Below are 14,724 nucleotides of genomic sequence, written 5' to 3' on the forward strand. Positions count from 1 at the left end.
AAGTGTTTTATTTTTCAATCTATTATTGACCTTTTTGAAATATATGAGAACAAACTATATTTTGAAATGTTTTTTAAAATGCATACCCTCCATTAATTGTAATTTTAAATGTAATTTCCTTTAAAATGTTAGATTTACAGTGAGACTTGTAACAAAACACAGCATCGCGTCATGAAAAGAGTAGATAGCAGTGCAATAAAAACATTTGTTTGGTTGCTCTAATAATGTGTCAGACAGACTCGTACTCTTTCTCCCAGGCCGAGTATCTATCCATCAGACATCGGGCTGAGGGTTTGGTGTGAGCGATCACCTGCAGGAAATCTGCTGTGGTCACAGTTTCTAGTTCAATAACCGGCATATTGGACTGACCTGTGAAGATACATGGCGTAATGGAGACGGTGAATTGTGGGTGAAACGGGATTTTGTGATGAAACAGCAGTTTAATGTCGTTCAGAGTAGGACGTGGCATATTTCTTACCTTCAATGTGATTTTCAAGGGCGTCAAAGATTTTTCGCACGGGTCTCATAGCCGCCTCCTTACACACTAACCTGATATCTGACCCAGAGTAACCTCCCGTCTCCTGAAATATCACAAGTAGACGTCTCAGTACAACTGCATATCTATATATCTGTCTGTCTGTTTATTCAACTGTCAATCAATCAACCAATCACTGTGAATCACTCAGTCGGTCCATCCATCTGTTTGCCCCTCTAGAACTGTGTTGACGTTTGTCATCTGTGGAGTGCATGTCCCTCAGTCACATGTTTTCTCTCACCTGTGCTAGTGAGTGATAGTCCAGCTCTGTCCGCAGCTCCACCCCACCCGAGTTACTGACCGGAGGAAGCCAATGGCTGATCATGGCTTGTCTGGCAGGGGCAGATGGGAGACCCACCAGTATACGCTTCTCCAGTCTTCTCAGCATGGCATGGTCCAACTCCCTGACGACAGATTAGAAAGATTAGAAAGAAAGCCATAACAGAACATTAATATAGTTTCCTCGCAATCACTCCTCACCAGGGTAAGTTTGAGGCCGCAAGTACAAACACAAGATCATTTGATCGTGCCAGTCCATCCATCTGAACTAGTAACTCCGTCTTCATCCTTCTACTGCCCTCATGATCACCTCTTAAAAGAACACAATAAAAATGGTGTAATTTAATAATTTTCAAAACTGATTCAGTATGATAGTGTTTTTATACTATAGCACAAATCCAGTCAAACACACTCAATATCTTCCTGGCAAATGTCCACAACACCCAAGCATTGGATTGTGTACTAGGAGTGAGATTTTGTGTTGTTTTATACTGTTACTGTCAGTGAAAGTCCCCGGCTCATGCTCACCCTTGGCCAACCCCTCGCTGGCTCATCACTGATTCCAGCTCATCCAAGAAAATGGTGGATGGGGCGTGATATCTTGCCAGCTCAAACAACACCTGCAGAGAAGCATAACACGAGGGAAACCATTGATCCGCGGAGCACACCTTTCAACCAAACACTTTCATAAAACAATAAAATAACACAAATCTGAGAAAATAATGTCCTCTCCTGACCCGAACCAGCTTTTCAGAGTCTCCCCTCCATTTGCTCACGATACTGGATGCGGAGATGTTGAAAAAAGTCGTGTTGCACTCCGTGGCCACAGCCTTGGCCAGCATCGTCTTCCCTGTGCCTGATTTTTGGGGGAAAGTCATCACATTAAGATCATGCTACACACAAAATGAGTTATTATGATTTATATTTTGGTATTGAATACTCTGTCTTTATACAAACAGAAAACAGAAAGGTCACACCTGGTGGTCCATACAGGAGTAAACCCTTCCATGGTGACAGAATTCCAGTGAACAGTTGCGGATACTGAAAAGAGAGGGGAGGTGTTGTGGATAGTTGCTAGGGCATTGGTAAATGTTTGTTAAAGTAGCTGTTAATGGATTAACTGGGTGGTTAACAGGTTATCTGGGTGGTTGCTGAACAGTTCTGAGGATGTTCTGGGATTACAGGAATGTTGCTAGGTCGTTTCTAAAGTGTTCTTAGGTTGACTGTTGGGTTTTTGCTGTGGTTCTCTTGAGTTCTGCAAGGATGTTGTAATCTAGATGGTTGTTAGATCATTGATCAAGTGCTCTGACAGTTGCTAGTAAGTTGAATGTTATTATGTTCTGGGTGATACTAGGGTGTTGCTAGGTGACTGCTAAGGTTTTTTAAATGGCTGTTAGAACATCGCTAGGTGGTTGCTATGGTGCTTTGCCATGGCTACTAGGATTTTGTTAGGTGTGTTGCAGTTTTAAGGCCTTTTAAGTCGCTTTGTGTTGTTAGGTTGTTGCTGTGCTGATCTATAGAGCTTTTCACACTGCGCTTAACCCAGGGTTAGCACCGCTTTTTAAACGGGGTTATGAAACCCAGCTCCAGGGTTAGCACCGCTTTTGTGCTTTCTGAGTGACTGGTAGTACATTACTATGTGGTTGCTATGTGGGCTTTGTCATGGCTACTAGGATGTTGTTGTTAGGCAGATTGTGTTCGCTAAGCAGTTTCAAGGGTGTTCTGGGTGGTTTCTTGTAGGTTGCACTGGAGTTCTGGGTGGCTGCTAGTCCATCGCTAGGTTGTTGCTAAGCATGTGCTAAGGTGTTCTGGATGGTTACTAGGGCATTACAATTAAGTTTCTAAGGATGTTATAATCTAGGTTGTTGTTAGACCAAAGAGTGTTCTGAATAGTTGCTATAATGGTATGGGCTAGGTTGTTGCTAGGTGGCTGCTAAAGTGTTCTGAGTGCCTGTGAGAGTGTTACTAAGCTATTGCTGTGTGCTCTGATTTTTACTGGATTGAAAATATGTTCTGGGTGGTAACTAGGGTGTTGCTAGGTGGCTGCTAAGGTGTTCTGAGTGCCTGTAAGTGTTGCTAAGCCCTTACCGTGGTGCTCTGATTGTTATGGAATTGAAAATGTGTTCTGGGTGGTAACTAGGGTGTTGCTAGGTGGCAGCTAAGGTGTGTTGGGTGGTTACTAGCTGTTCGAAGGTGTTCTGAATGGTTGTTTATTGGCTACTAAGGTGTTATGAGTGGTCGCTACGTTTTTTTGAGTGGATGCTAGGTCGTTGCGAGGATGCAGGTTTAATGTGAAAATATGATTAAATTTGATAAATAACAGCATGAGCAAACTGCAAGCTGTCTTAGCAAACACCACTAAAAACTGACCATAATCAATTGCGTTTTTTTTTACTTTTACGGTGAGGAGAATAACAGAGTAATATTTTCATTGACTAATTAACTGTCAGACACCACTTTATTCTAATACATGAAAAGTTCCAAGTATTGACAAAACCGAGCCACAAGATGTCTTTCAGCATAATGTGATATAATCATATTCTTTATACAATTCTTACTTTATGTGCTAGAAGCAAATAATACCGAGCAAACAGAATTTCCAGGTATGACAACAACCTTCTTCACCACATGATTGAGCCAGAGAAGACAAATAACGTTTGCATTTCCTGTTGTCAGGAGTGCATTGTGGATTTGAAGTCATCACCAGAGAGGCCAGAGATGAGCCAGATATGTGAGCGGTCAGATTGGATGGTATTCAGGTATAGATTTCATGTCATCGTAAGAAATAACCCTGAGCTCGGCTTTCCTGTAGCCTTTAGTGGAGATGTATTCAGAATCGAAGGCAGGCGGCAGCTTGAGAAATACCAAAGTGTTTAGCAGCCAAGCACCTTAATGGGGTAGACGACAGCTTCTTTGACTAATCGCTTGGCAGCCTCCAGACCTATAATGTCGTCCCAGCGCACGTTGGGGTTGTGTAAATAGATATCCTTTATGGAGAGACAGCAGAGAAAGATGAAATTGAGTGCTTCAATAATACATGTTCCACCTTGTGCATGTATCTGCACACACAAATGCCACGCTATATTATAAAACAGCAGACTGTATGCTGCACTCTAGTGTTGCATTAATGTTGAAAATGCACGTTCATTAACACAAATGTCTCTTCATTAACAGAAACATTGCCCTATTTTTGTCTTTAAAGTAAAATGTGGTATAATGGGTGAAACATCAAAATCAAATGAATGAAAATGAAGCCTATTTTAGGCTCATCAAGATATTTTGCATTGTATTTTGCATTTATTTTTATGATAATTAAGGTCACATCCCCCAAAAAATCTCATTAGCATAATGAAAACGTAATAATTGTTCTACTTTTTGTTGATTTTAATTTAAACAACAATAGAAATATGTTAAAAAAAAGTAATGCTTCAAGTGCATGAATTTTTTTTATAATTTTTGTAATAGCATTTTTTTTTAGTCTGAATCTTCATTGTGTGGACAGTAATTTAGATTTATACATTTTGAAAAAAACTGTCAATATAGATTGATTTTCTGTACTGTATCACAGTAATGAGAATCATTATTGAGAAAAAATAAAACTACAAATAAACTAAAAGTAAAACATACACTCAGGACGTTAATGAGGGTTTTGTGGGAGTGAGCTTAACTGAAGAAAATTCCTAATAGTCCTGATAAATGTTCTTCAATCTTGTGCATTTGTAAAATGTACGAGCCCCTAAAGGACATGGTAGTTGGAAAAAAATATGAGAGGAAAAATAATAAGTCAATGCTTTTGCGTTCTCTCGCAAATATTTTGCGTTCCCCATAAAACTTTCCGTTCGCTTGCAAAATATTTTGCGCTCCCAGAGAAAATTTGCATTCGATTGTAAAATGTTTTGCCAGAGAAACTTTGCGTTCGCTGGCAAAACCCTTGCGTTCCCCGAAAAACTTTGCGTTCGCTCGTAAAATATTTTGCGTTCCCCGAAAAACATTGCGTTCGCTCGTAAAATATTTTGCGTTCCCCGAAAAACATTGCGTTCGCTCGTAAAATATTTTGCGTTCCCCGTAAAACTTTGCGTTCGCTCGTAAAATATTTTGCGTTCCCCGTAAAACTTTGCGTTCGCTCGGAAAACATTGCGTTCCCCATAAAACTTTGCGTTCGCTCGTAAAATATTTTGCGTTCCCCGTAAAACTTTGCGTTCGCTCGTAAAATATTTTGCGTTCCCCGAAAAACTTTGCGTTCGCTCGTAAAATATTTTGCGTTCCCCGAAAATCTTTGCGTTCGCTCGTAAAATATTTTGCGTTCCCCGAAAAACATTGCGTTCGCTCGTAAAATATTTTGTGTTCCCCGAAAATCTTTGCGTTCGCTCGTAAAATATTTTGCGTTCCCCGAAAAACATTGCGTTCGCTCGTAAAATATTTTGCGTTCCCCGAAAAACTTTGCGTTCGCTCGTAAAATATTTTGTGTTCCCCGAAAAACATTGCGTTCGCTCGTAAAATATTTTGCGTTCCTGGAAAAACTTTGCGTTCGCTCGTAAAATATTTTGCGTTCCCCGAAAAACTTTGCGTTCGCTCGTAAAATATTTTGCGTTCCCCGAAAAACTTTGCGTTCGCTTGTAAAATATTTTGCGTTCCCCGAAAAACTTTGCGTTCGCTCGTAAAATATTTTGCGTTCCCCGAAAAACTTTGCGTTCGCTCGTAAAATATTTTGCGTTCCCCGAAAAACTTTGCGTTCGCTCATAAAATATTTTGCGTTCCCCGAAAAACTTTGCGTTCGCTCGTAAAATATTTTGCGTTCCCCGAAAAACTTTGCGTTCGCTCGTAAAATATTTTGCGTTCCCCGAAAAACTTTGCGTTCGCTCGTAAAATATTTTGCGTTCCCCGAAAAACTTTGCGTTCGCTCGTAAAATATTTTGCGTTCCCCGAAAAACATTGCGTTCGCTCATAAAATATTTTGCGTTCCCCGAAAAACATTGCGTTCGCTCAAAATATTTTGCGTTCCCCGAAAAACTTTGCGCTCGCTCGTAAAATATTTTGCGTTCGCCGAAAAACTTTGCGTTTACTTGCTAAATGTTTTGCGTTGCACAGAGAAACTTTGCGTTTGCTTGAAAGATCTTTGCGTTCTCCCGAGAAACTTTGCATTCACTTGCTAAATGTTTTGCGTTGCACAGAGAAACTTTGTGTTCACTTGCAAAATCTTTGCGTTCCCCGAAAAACTTTGCGTTCGCTCGTAAAATATTTTGTGTTCCCCGAAAAACATTGCGTTCGCTCGTAAAATATTTTGCGTTCCTGGAAAAACTTTGCGTTCGCTCGTAAAATATTTTGCGTTCCCCGAAAAACTTTGCGTTCGCTCGTAAAATATTTTGCGTTCCCCGAAAAACTTTGCGTTCGCTTGTAAAATATTTTGCGTTCCCCGAAAAACTTTGCGTTCGCTCGTAAAATATTTTGCGTTCCCCGAAAAACTTTGCGTTCGCTCGTAAAATATTTTGCGTTCCCCGAAAAACTTTGCGTTCGCTCATAAAATATTTTGCGTTCCCCGAAAAACTTTGCGTTCGCTCGTAAAATATTTTGCGTTCCCCGAAAAACTTTGCGTTCGCTCGTAAAATATTTTGCGTTCCCCGAAAAACTTTGCGTTCGCTCGTAAAATATTTTGCGTTCCCCGAAAAACTTTGCGTTCGCTCGTAAAATATTTTGCGTTCCCCGAAAAACATTGCGTTCGCTCATAAAATATTTTGCGTTCCCCGAAAAACATTGCGTTCGCTCAAAATATTTTGCGTTCCCCGAAAAACTTTGCGCTCGCTCGTAAAATATTTTGCGTTCGCCGAAAAACTTTGCGTTTACTTGCTAAATGTTTTGCGTTGCACAGAGAAACTTTGCGTTTGCTTGAAAGATCTTTGCGTTCTCCCGAGAAACTTTGCATTCACTTGCTAAATGTTTTGCGTTGCACAGAGAAACTTTGTGTTCACTTGCAAAATCTTTGCGTTCTCCCGAGAAACTTTGCATTCACTTGATAATGTTTTGAGCTCTTTGCAAAGCAAACGCAAAGTTTCTTGGGGGAACATAAAACATTTGCGAGAGAACGCAAACGCATTGATAAATTATTTTTCTCATATTTTTTTCCTTCACCAGGTCCCTTTAGGCCAGGGGCTCTGTAAAAATAAGATTAGGTTTACCCTAATATAGTTTTAAACTGCCATACAAGAGAAATTGTTGGATAAGAATGAACTTACTCTGCTAATAACAGCTGCAAGTTCCCTCATGTCACTGTTCATCCCACTGAAGGCACTCATGGGTTTCAGCAAACGCTCCTGTTAGTCAAATATAACAAATATCACATCTCAACAGGAGAAGAATGTTCAACACAAATAAATGTTTCGTTGTTTCAAAACTGTAACTTGTGGCAATCAACTGAATATCTCAATTACTCCCAACAGAGCTTAAGTTGTATTCAACCTGGAACATTCCTTTAACTGAATGAAAAATACAGCGGACCTACCGAGAAATCTGTGTCATTAGCAGCACCTTTAACTGCATCTTGAATCAGATTCCTGTAATCAACCAGATGACCCTGATGTGAGGGGGAGAAAATGATGATTTTTGTGACAAATGTTTGAATAAACATTCCACGGGTTCTCTAAACTTTGTTTTTTAAAGAAGAGAATGACCTTTCTCATGTGTGTTCCCTCTTCAGCTCCATTCCTGATGATAGGAGACACATTCAGACCAAATCCTGATGTCTCCACAGGTGTCAGGCTGTTACCTTCCTGGACAGATCAAGCAAAGCTAAATTTAACATTTAGGCTAATGTTAATTACAAAATTTACATTTACACTTTAGGATAGAATATTTTCTTCAAACATAATTATTATGCATCAGATTTATATGGAAGCTTGTTTCCGCCACAGAAAAAAAAAAAAGGTAATTGTGACCTTTTTTGTTGCATTTCCGAGTTTAAATGTCACAGTTCGGAGAAAAAAGTCTGATATTAATTCTGACAATTCTGACATTTTTTTTCTCGCAACTGCGAGTTTGTATCTCACAATTCAGATTTTATAACTTGTAATTGCAAGTTTATACTGTATCTAACAATTACGACTTTATTTCTCGCAATTATCAGTTTATAACTTGCAATTGAGTTTTTTTTATTTGATATTTTAACTCGGAATTGCAAGAAAAAAAAAAGTCAGAATTGTGATACACTACCAGGCAAAAGTTTGGGATTGGTAAGATTTTTAATATTTATAAGTCTCTTCTGCTCACCAAGGCTGCATTTATTTATTTATTTAAAATACACAAAAAACCCTCAGTAATATTGTGAAATATTATTACAATTTAAAACAGCCATTTTCTATGTGTAATAATATATAGTAAAATGTAATTTATTCCTGTGATCAAAGCTGAATATTCAGCATCATTACTCCAGTCTTCAGTGTCACATGATCCTTCAGAAATCATTCTAATATGATGATTTGTATGAAAACATTTATAATGTTACAAAAGATTGTATTTCAAATAAATGGTTCTTTTGAACTTTCTATTCATCAAAGAATCCTGAAAAAAAATTGCACACAACTGTTTTCAACATTGATAATGATAACTATAATGAATGTTAACAAATTTAAGCATGAACTACGCATATTAGAATTATTTCTGAAGGATCGTGTGACACTGAAGGACTGGAGTAATGATGCTGAAAATTCAGCTTTGGTCGCAGGAATAAATTACAGTTTAAAATATAGTACAATAGAAAACAGTTATTTTAAATTGTCATTATATTTAACAATATTACTATTTTTGTTGTGGTATTTTGTTTTATCAAATAAATGCAGCCTTGGTGAGCAGAAGAGACTTCTTTTAAAAACATTAAAAAATCTTACTGATCCAAAACTTTTGACTGGTAGTGTACAGTATATAAACTAGCAATTAAGAAAGGTATTTTTTTCTCACAATTCCTGGTTTAGCTAAATGTCACAAATCTTAGAAAAAGTCAAAATTGCGAGAAAAGTCAAAATAAGATATTCACTCAAAATGACCTTTTTTTTATTCCATGGCAGAAACAAGCTTTCATAGATGATGTTTGGAGACTCACCCTGGGTTTACTGATGTCTTTTCCTGTTAGTTTAGATTCAGACCTTTTAACAGTGTTTCTGGACGGCGGTCGCTGGACGGAGTTGATTCTTGGGAGTGTCTGACTGGATGATGATGTCCTTTTTACATATGAACACACGGTCAATAAACAGAAAGTCTTTGAATGTCCTTGTGCTGAAAGTACTGTACATACCTTCTTTTACCACAACTCTTGACAAGCCGACTCTCACCTATAAAGAAAGAAGTAACACTGAATAATAACTGTCATTATTGGTATTAACAAATATGAATACACTATATATATCAATGTACATGCAAAAGCATAGAACATAAAAAAAAAAAAAACATAAATATTGGTGACTTATTATGAAGAGTAAAATAACAACAAAGAGTAAACTCTCACCTTGTTCTGGCAGTTTCTTGGTTAGTTTGGGATATTTCTGAAACTTTATAAAATAATAACTCTCATATTCCATGAGAACCGTGTCCAGGTCAACATTATCACACACATCGAAGCGGCATAAACCAAAACTGCTGTCTTTTTCTAAGGCTTTGGCTGAATCCATATACCTGTGTGAGAAATTCATTAAAATGTATTTACATGCGTGTCTTTCTCTCGTTTGAGACTAGTATGTCAATTTGAGAAGTGTTTAAAGGGAAATCTCACCCCTCCTCCAGTAAATGATGATAAATCAGAACCAGCAAATTTCTCCTGCGTGTTTCAGTTCTCAGCTCATCCTAAAAGAAGACCATGCATTTATAACATCATATTAAGAAACTGTTAGGCCTGGTTTCACAGACAAGGCTTAGTTAAGCCAGAATTAGGAAATTTAAGTAGCTTTTATAAAAATGCCTTCGAAAACACATTACTGGTGTTCATCTTGAGACAAAACAATGACTGACATATTTTAAGATATATCAGTGCAAGTTGCTTTCAGTTAAAACAGCTCAAACATGCAGTTTAGTCTGGGACTAGGCTTAAGCCTCGAATTAAGCCGTGTCATGACTTTACTATGATAACGTTTTCATTTGAATTGATACATTTATGTTGCAACATTTCGATTTAGTTAAATATTTCCACAAACTACACTATATAGACTGTGTTTATACGGAAGATGGCGCCAGATCTTACAAGAAAACAAGTGCGACGAGCAGCCTGACAGGTTGCTATAGCAACACAGGACCCGCAATGGCTGTGTAAACCACAGACTGTCTGTAAGCTGTAAACACGCTTATTTAGTAGGTAACTAAACTAACTAGCCCTCCAATAATGGTGAACAAATGTGGTCTGAAAGGCTATTTGAAATTACACTCGGCTTTTACATTCGAAACGAATGTACGTTCGTAATTAACGAAATTACATTCGTACCTCCATTTATTTGTGTTTATATACTCGTTTCTTTATACGCATTCATTCCAATTTTTCAGCAGATTTACTGTAGCTCAACAAGGAAGCACTTTGTGAAATCAAAGTTTAATAGAGAAAACAACATGAGCGCTTACCGCCTCTCTGGCCTGGTTAGCAGTCCTTATGGCTTGATAAGAGAGATCCATCGCGATATAAACACACAGGCACTCATGACATGAGCCTACAGCGAACACAGCGAACCTGGAGTCAATGAGCGCATGTGTGTGTGTGACCCGGCGCAGACACACACACGTTGCTGTTGTTATGTAAAAATACTTTGAATTAAAACAATTTCACATCAGTATACACTCCATAAACCATAATGACAAAGCAAAAAAACTGATTTGTGACAACTTCACAAATTTATTACAACAAATTAATGAAATAACTATTGCATACCCTTCATTGGGACACTTGAAATTTAGTTCAGGAGCATTCCAGTTTCACTTGTAAATGTTACTACAATTCGAGTGGAGCTAACCTGTGGCAAACTCAATTGAATGAGTATGATTTGGAAAGGCACGCACCTCTCAATAAAATGTAAAAATCATCAACACCAAGCCATGAGGTCAAAAGAACGGCCTGTAGAGCTCAGAGACAGGATTGTGTCGAGACACTGATCTGGGGAACACTACATAATATAAATTCTACTGTATTGAAGGTTCACAGAAGTATATTTGGCCTCCAGAAGAAGTTTGAAACAACCAGGGCTCTTTCTAGAGCTGAACAGAACTTATGGACAACTCTGTGAATGTCCCTGAGTGACCCAGCCAGAGCATTGAACCCAATCGAACATCTCTGGAGAAACCTTTAAATGTCTGTCCACGACGGTCCCCATCCACCCTGACAGAGCCTGAGAGGATCTGAGGAGAAGAATGGCAGAAACTCGCCAAATGCAGATGTGCAAAGCTTGTCACATCATACCCCAAAACACTTGAGGCTGTAAAGGCGCTTCAACTAAGTACAGAGTTAAGGGTTTGAATACTTGTACTTATTTCAGTTCTTCCTTTTAAATAAATTTGCAAAGTTGTCACAAATCTGTGCTTTGTCATTATGGTGTATGGAGTGTAGATTGATGTGTGAAAAAAAAAAAGTAATTTAAAGTAGTTGAACATAAGGCAGCAACATGAAATTTGAAAAATGAAGGGGTATGAATACTTTCGCAAGGCACTGTTCCCCTCAAACTCCTATTTTTAAACATAAATCTCTATTTTAATTCTTAATTCTTTGTTTGTACAGTATGGAAAATAAAACTTTCACATATGAACAAGTAATTCCTCCCTCCTTTAAAAAAAAAAAAGCTGTTTTAGTGAAATATATGAATGTTGTCAATTAATTTGTTTTGTAATATCACATTCCCTATTTGACATACAAAACAGAACACAAAAGAAAGTGAATAAATTAATAAAATAAATAGACTTATTCAACGGTATTAATTGATGGTTTTATTCTGGAGCGACTGCAGGCTGAACATAGGTTTTAAACTGTAAATGTATCTTATGAAAAACAAAGCAGCGATTAATATTCACAGTATATTAAAGGTGCAAAGAGGGTGATTTCGAAATACAGAAAACTATTATTTAAATTTGTATCCATACCTCGTTATTATAATCGTTTCTGGACAGTATTTAGCTGCTAAAACATCTTGCCATGTTCAAACACAGACACTGGACCCCACACACACACACAAACACACTTTTTTTTTGTGTCCAACAATATGTTTTGGAAAAGACATTTGATAAACTCTTTATACAGTATGGAAAATAAAAACTTTCATAGTTGGAAAATAATTACATTAAGTGCGTTCTTTCCATACATCCAATTCAACACGACGTCGGTTCTGACCCGACGCTGCGATCGATTATCCGAATAACGAAGGGACGGGACGTACTGTACAGCGCGGTGTGGTTTTCAAAGGACGCTGGCCTCGGTTAGGAAAGTGCTCGCCTCCAGGATCATGCCCTTCACGTAAACACGAACTGTATAAAATAGTGTCAGAAAGTCCTGTGTGCTGAAGACGGTGTCGGCCAAAGCGAATCCCAGCGTGGAGGGAATGAACCCGCGCCCGTACTCCACCATCCACGTCCCAGCGCTCCACTGCACCGAGGTCGCCTCTCCCACCGCATGCACGATAGTGTCACCTGCCAGCACAAACCACATGAAGCTTTATGGGTAAATCACTGTTAGCGTAGAGCATGTGCTGAGGACGTATGGCTGTTATACCTGGATAGTAAGTCTCGCTTTTAGTCGTTCCTTCTTTCCATTGCCTGAACATTCCAGATATGATCGTGTCTGATATTTCTGCCCAGTAACGACCTGAAGGAGATACAAGTGAGTGAACATTCAAGAAATCCTGTGGCAAAACATCTGCTGTGCTGTCAATGTGAATAAGTAACTCATATATTGTTGTAAATTTAAAGTCCCACTGAAGTGCCTTGGAGCGCGCAGCTTTGTATGATGTGTTGACATCATTTCCACTGAAACAGGAAGCTAAGGCGGGACATATCGAATGGCTCCTCCCCCTTTTCAAAGAGCCAATAGCGTTTAGTTTAGCTCACAGACTGCAGTCATACTTGACGGCACCATGGAAGCGAATCCGAGCGCTGATGATACGCTGGATTCAATATTAGAGGTGTGAATAAATTCTAGCCATTTCATTCTTAACCAACGTACAGCTGGAAAACGGAATAAAAGTCGAGTGTTTGAGCAACCGAACCATATTCCATGGTTCAACCATATTCATACTCCAGCCCATATTGCTCCGTGACGTATCGACGGTCGCTTTGGCCGGGTGGTGTTTATAGCATGGGGGCGGAGCTTTATATTCTAGAGAGCATTTGATTGGACAGAAGATTTGATGAGAAGCTGAAGTCCACGGTGATGTCATAAAAATCCGTCATCCATTTTAGCAGGAGTGAAAGACTAAGTTTTGAATGCTTATATCTCCTAAATGCAAATTTGGTCATTGTTTTGGAACACACCAGCTTATTCTTAACCTTAAGGCTAACATATTCATACTAAGAGCTAAAAAAAAAAAACATACATTTTGATTTCAGGGGGCCTTTAAAAGTAATGCGTTATTTACTAGTTACTTGTTAAAAGTAATCCGATTATATAACTCTCGCTACTTTCAATTGGTTACCCCAACACTGGAGGAGATGACCAGAACTTACCTGAATGTCCACCCGTGTCCACTGCAGTCCCGAAGAGCAGCACGTACTCTGTGAGAGAGGCGTGCAGGAGACACATGGAGCCCATCCACCCGCCGGCGTTCACGAACACCCACTGCAGGTCCTCGTCAGGCAGGATGTGGCCCGGATACCTCTTACGCAGCTCCACCACCACCTTAGAGAAGGCTTGGTCATGATCCTGGCCTACGGCACACAAACACAGGCACTTTAGACAGCTTTTTTCTTTTAAACATCTATCAGGCAAGTTAAAGTCACCATGAAATCAAAACGGACCATTTTTTATTATACAATTTTTTAAATAAAATGTATCCACCTTATTCCTGACAAGCTTACTGCGTTTTGAATTATGGGCGGCACTTCCGGTTTGGGGAACTTCCATTCAAAAAGACTGAAACGAATCATTTCAAATCATAAGGTTGCCCTACAAATAAACCTGATCCGTCAGTTTGACTTAACTAGCAATCAGTTTTCTTTCATGTTTTATCTAAGAATAACATGAGAATACCGTAACACTTGGTATTTTAACGTGACATGTTATAACAAGAATATCCATAGTAAGAGCTCTGCATTCTTTTCCTCATCATTATTTTATTTTTTCCTTTTGAATTCCGCTGTAATAGTATGACAACACATACTGCACATTTGTGGTCTGTTCTCCCGATTTAATTTACGATGTATACCATTAATAATTCACTGGATCCTCTCCAAATCCTCACGTCTCTTTCCAGGTTTGGTTTCACATGTAAATACAATTTATTATCTGTCAAAATGACTGAAATCACTTTAAAATAGTTTCACGTAATGATGAAGTAAAACACTTTTTTATTAAGGCAACGTATGTTACATAATACAGATTACCACAGTGATATTTAACCGACCGATTTAGCTGTGGAAAGATGCTTTTGAGATTATTCATGGTCTGTTGAAAGTTACCTTGTTGATGCTTTTACAATTTTAAATGTCCTTTTAATGTTCAATGGTTGAAGGGTGAGTAGAATAATGTAATGTCATCGTAAAAGGTTTAAAAATCTATTATTGCGTCCATAGAGCTTAGTCTTTCACTGATTGTTTACATCTTAACGGAAGTTACACCCATAATTCACGCAAAGCGTCATGGGGCGCAGGAATACTGTGGATATATAAAGTATTTATTATAAATAATTTTTTCATGCACATCATTTTTTTTTTGTTACATTCATGTACTTTGTAATCTTTAATCCAAC

General features: G+C 38.4%; 2 protein-coding genes across 3 annotated transcripts; both read right to left on the reverse strand.

Annotated features, from left to right (window-relative positions):
* Nucleotides 1–20: 20 nt before the first annotated feature.
* katnal2 (katanin p60 subunit A-like 2) lies at nucleotides 21–10,494 on the reverse strand. 2 transcript variants are annotated; one of them, XM_056245101.1, is made up of 16 exons: nucleotides 10,406–10,494; nucleotides 9,570–9,640; nucleotides 9,306–9,472; nucleotides 9,096–9,132; nucleotides 8,904–9,006; nucleotides 7,480–7,578; nucleotides 7,311–7,382; nucleotides 7,045–7,122; nucleotides 3,703–3,801; nucleotides 1,792–1,855; nucleotides 1,552–1,670; nucleotides 1,343–1,434; nucleotides 1,016–1,126; nucleotides 777–939; nucleotides 479–581; nucleotides 21–369 (listed from the first exon to the last, which is right to left on the reverse strand). In XM_056245101.1, the coding sequence occupies exons 1-16, from the start codon at nucleotides 10,454–10,456 to the stop codon at nucleotides 230–232; spliced, it is 1,569 nt and encodes a 522-aa protein (XP_056101076.1). In that variant the 5' UTR covers nucleotides 10,457–10,494; the 3' UTR covers nucleotides 21–229. The 2 variants fall into 2 exon arrangements, with proteins under 2 accessions (XP_056101076.1, XP_056101075.1); XM_056245100.1 differs by having other exon boundaries at nucleotides 8,904–9,021.
* A 1,529-nt stretch (nucleotides 10,495–12,023) lies between these two features.
* Nucleotides 12,024–13,734, reverse strand: sigmar1 (sigma non-opioid intracellular receptor 1; the record flags this gene model as incomplete). The annotated part of the gene is made up of 3 exons (XM_056245098.1): nucleotides 12,024–12,451; nucleotides 12,534–12,626; nucleotides 13,484–13,734. Coding segments are annotated over 3 exons (574 nt in total), but the record flags the coding sequence as incomplete, so codon positions are not given.
* Between the last annotated feature and the right edge of the window lie 990 nt (nucleotides 13,735–14,724).

This window comes from Rhinichthys klamathensis, unplaced genomic scaffold (assembly GCF_029890125.1).
Source record: "Rhinichthys klamathensis goyatoka isolate OS25496 unplaced genomic scaffold, OSU_Roscu_1.1 h1tg001354l_1, whole genome shotgun sequence".
NCBI lineage: Eukaryota > Metazoa > Chordata > Actinopteri > Cypriniformes > Leuciscidae > Rhinichthys > Rhinichthys klamathensis.

What these genes read in the sequence shown, in the direction of transcription:
- katnal2 (XM_056245100.1), bottom strand. Translation starts at nt 10,456, where the DNA reads ATGGATCTCTCTTATCAAGCCATAAGGACTGCTAACCAGGCCAGAGAG. An exon ending in CAAGAAACTGCCAGAACAAG is followed by an intron (nt 9,133 to 9,305) that starts GTGAGAGTTTAC and finishes CTTTCTTTATAG; the next exon opens with GTGAGAGTCGGCTTGTCAAG. An exon ending in CTAATGACACAGATTTCTCG is followed by an intron (nt 7,123 to 7,310) that starts GTAGGTCCGCTG and finishes TTTGACTAACAG; the next exon opens with GAGCGTTTGCTGAAACCCAT.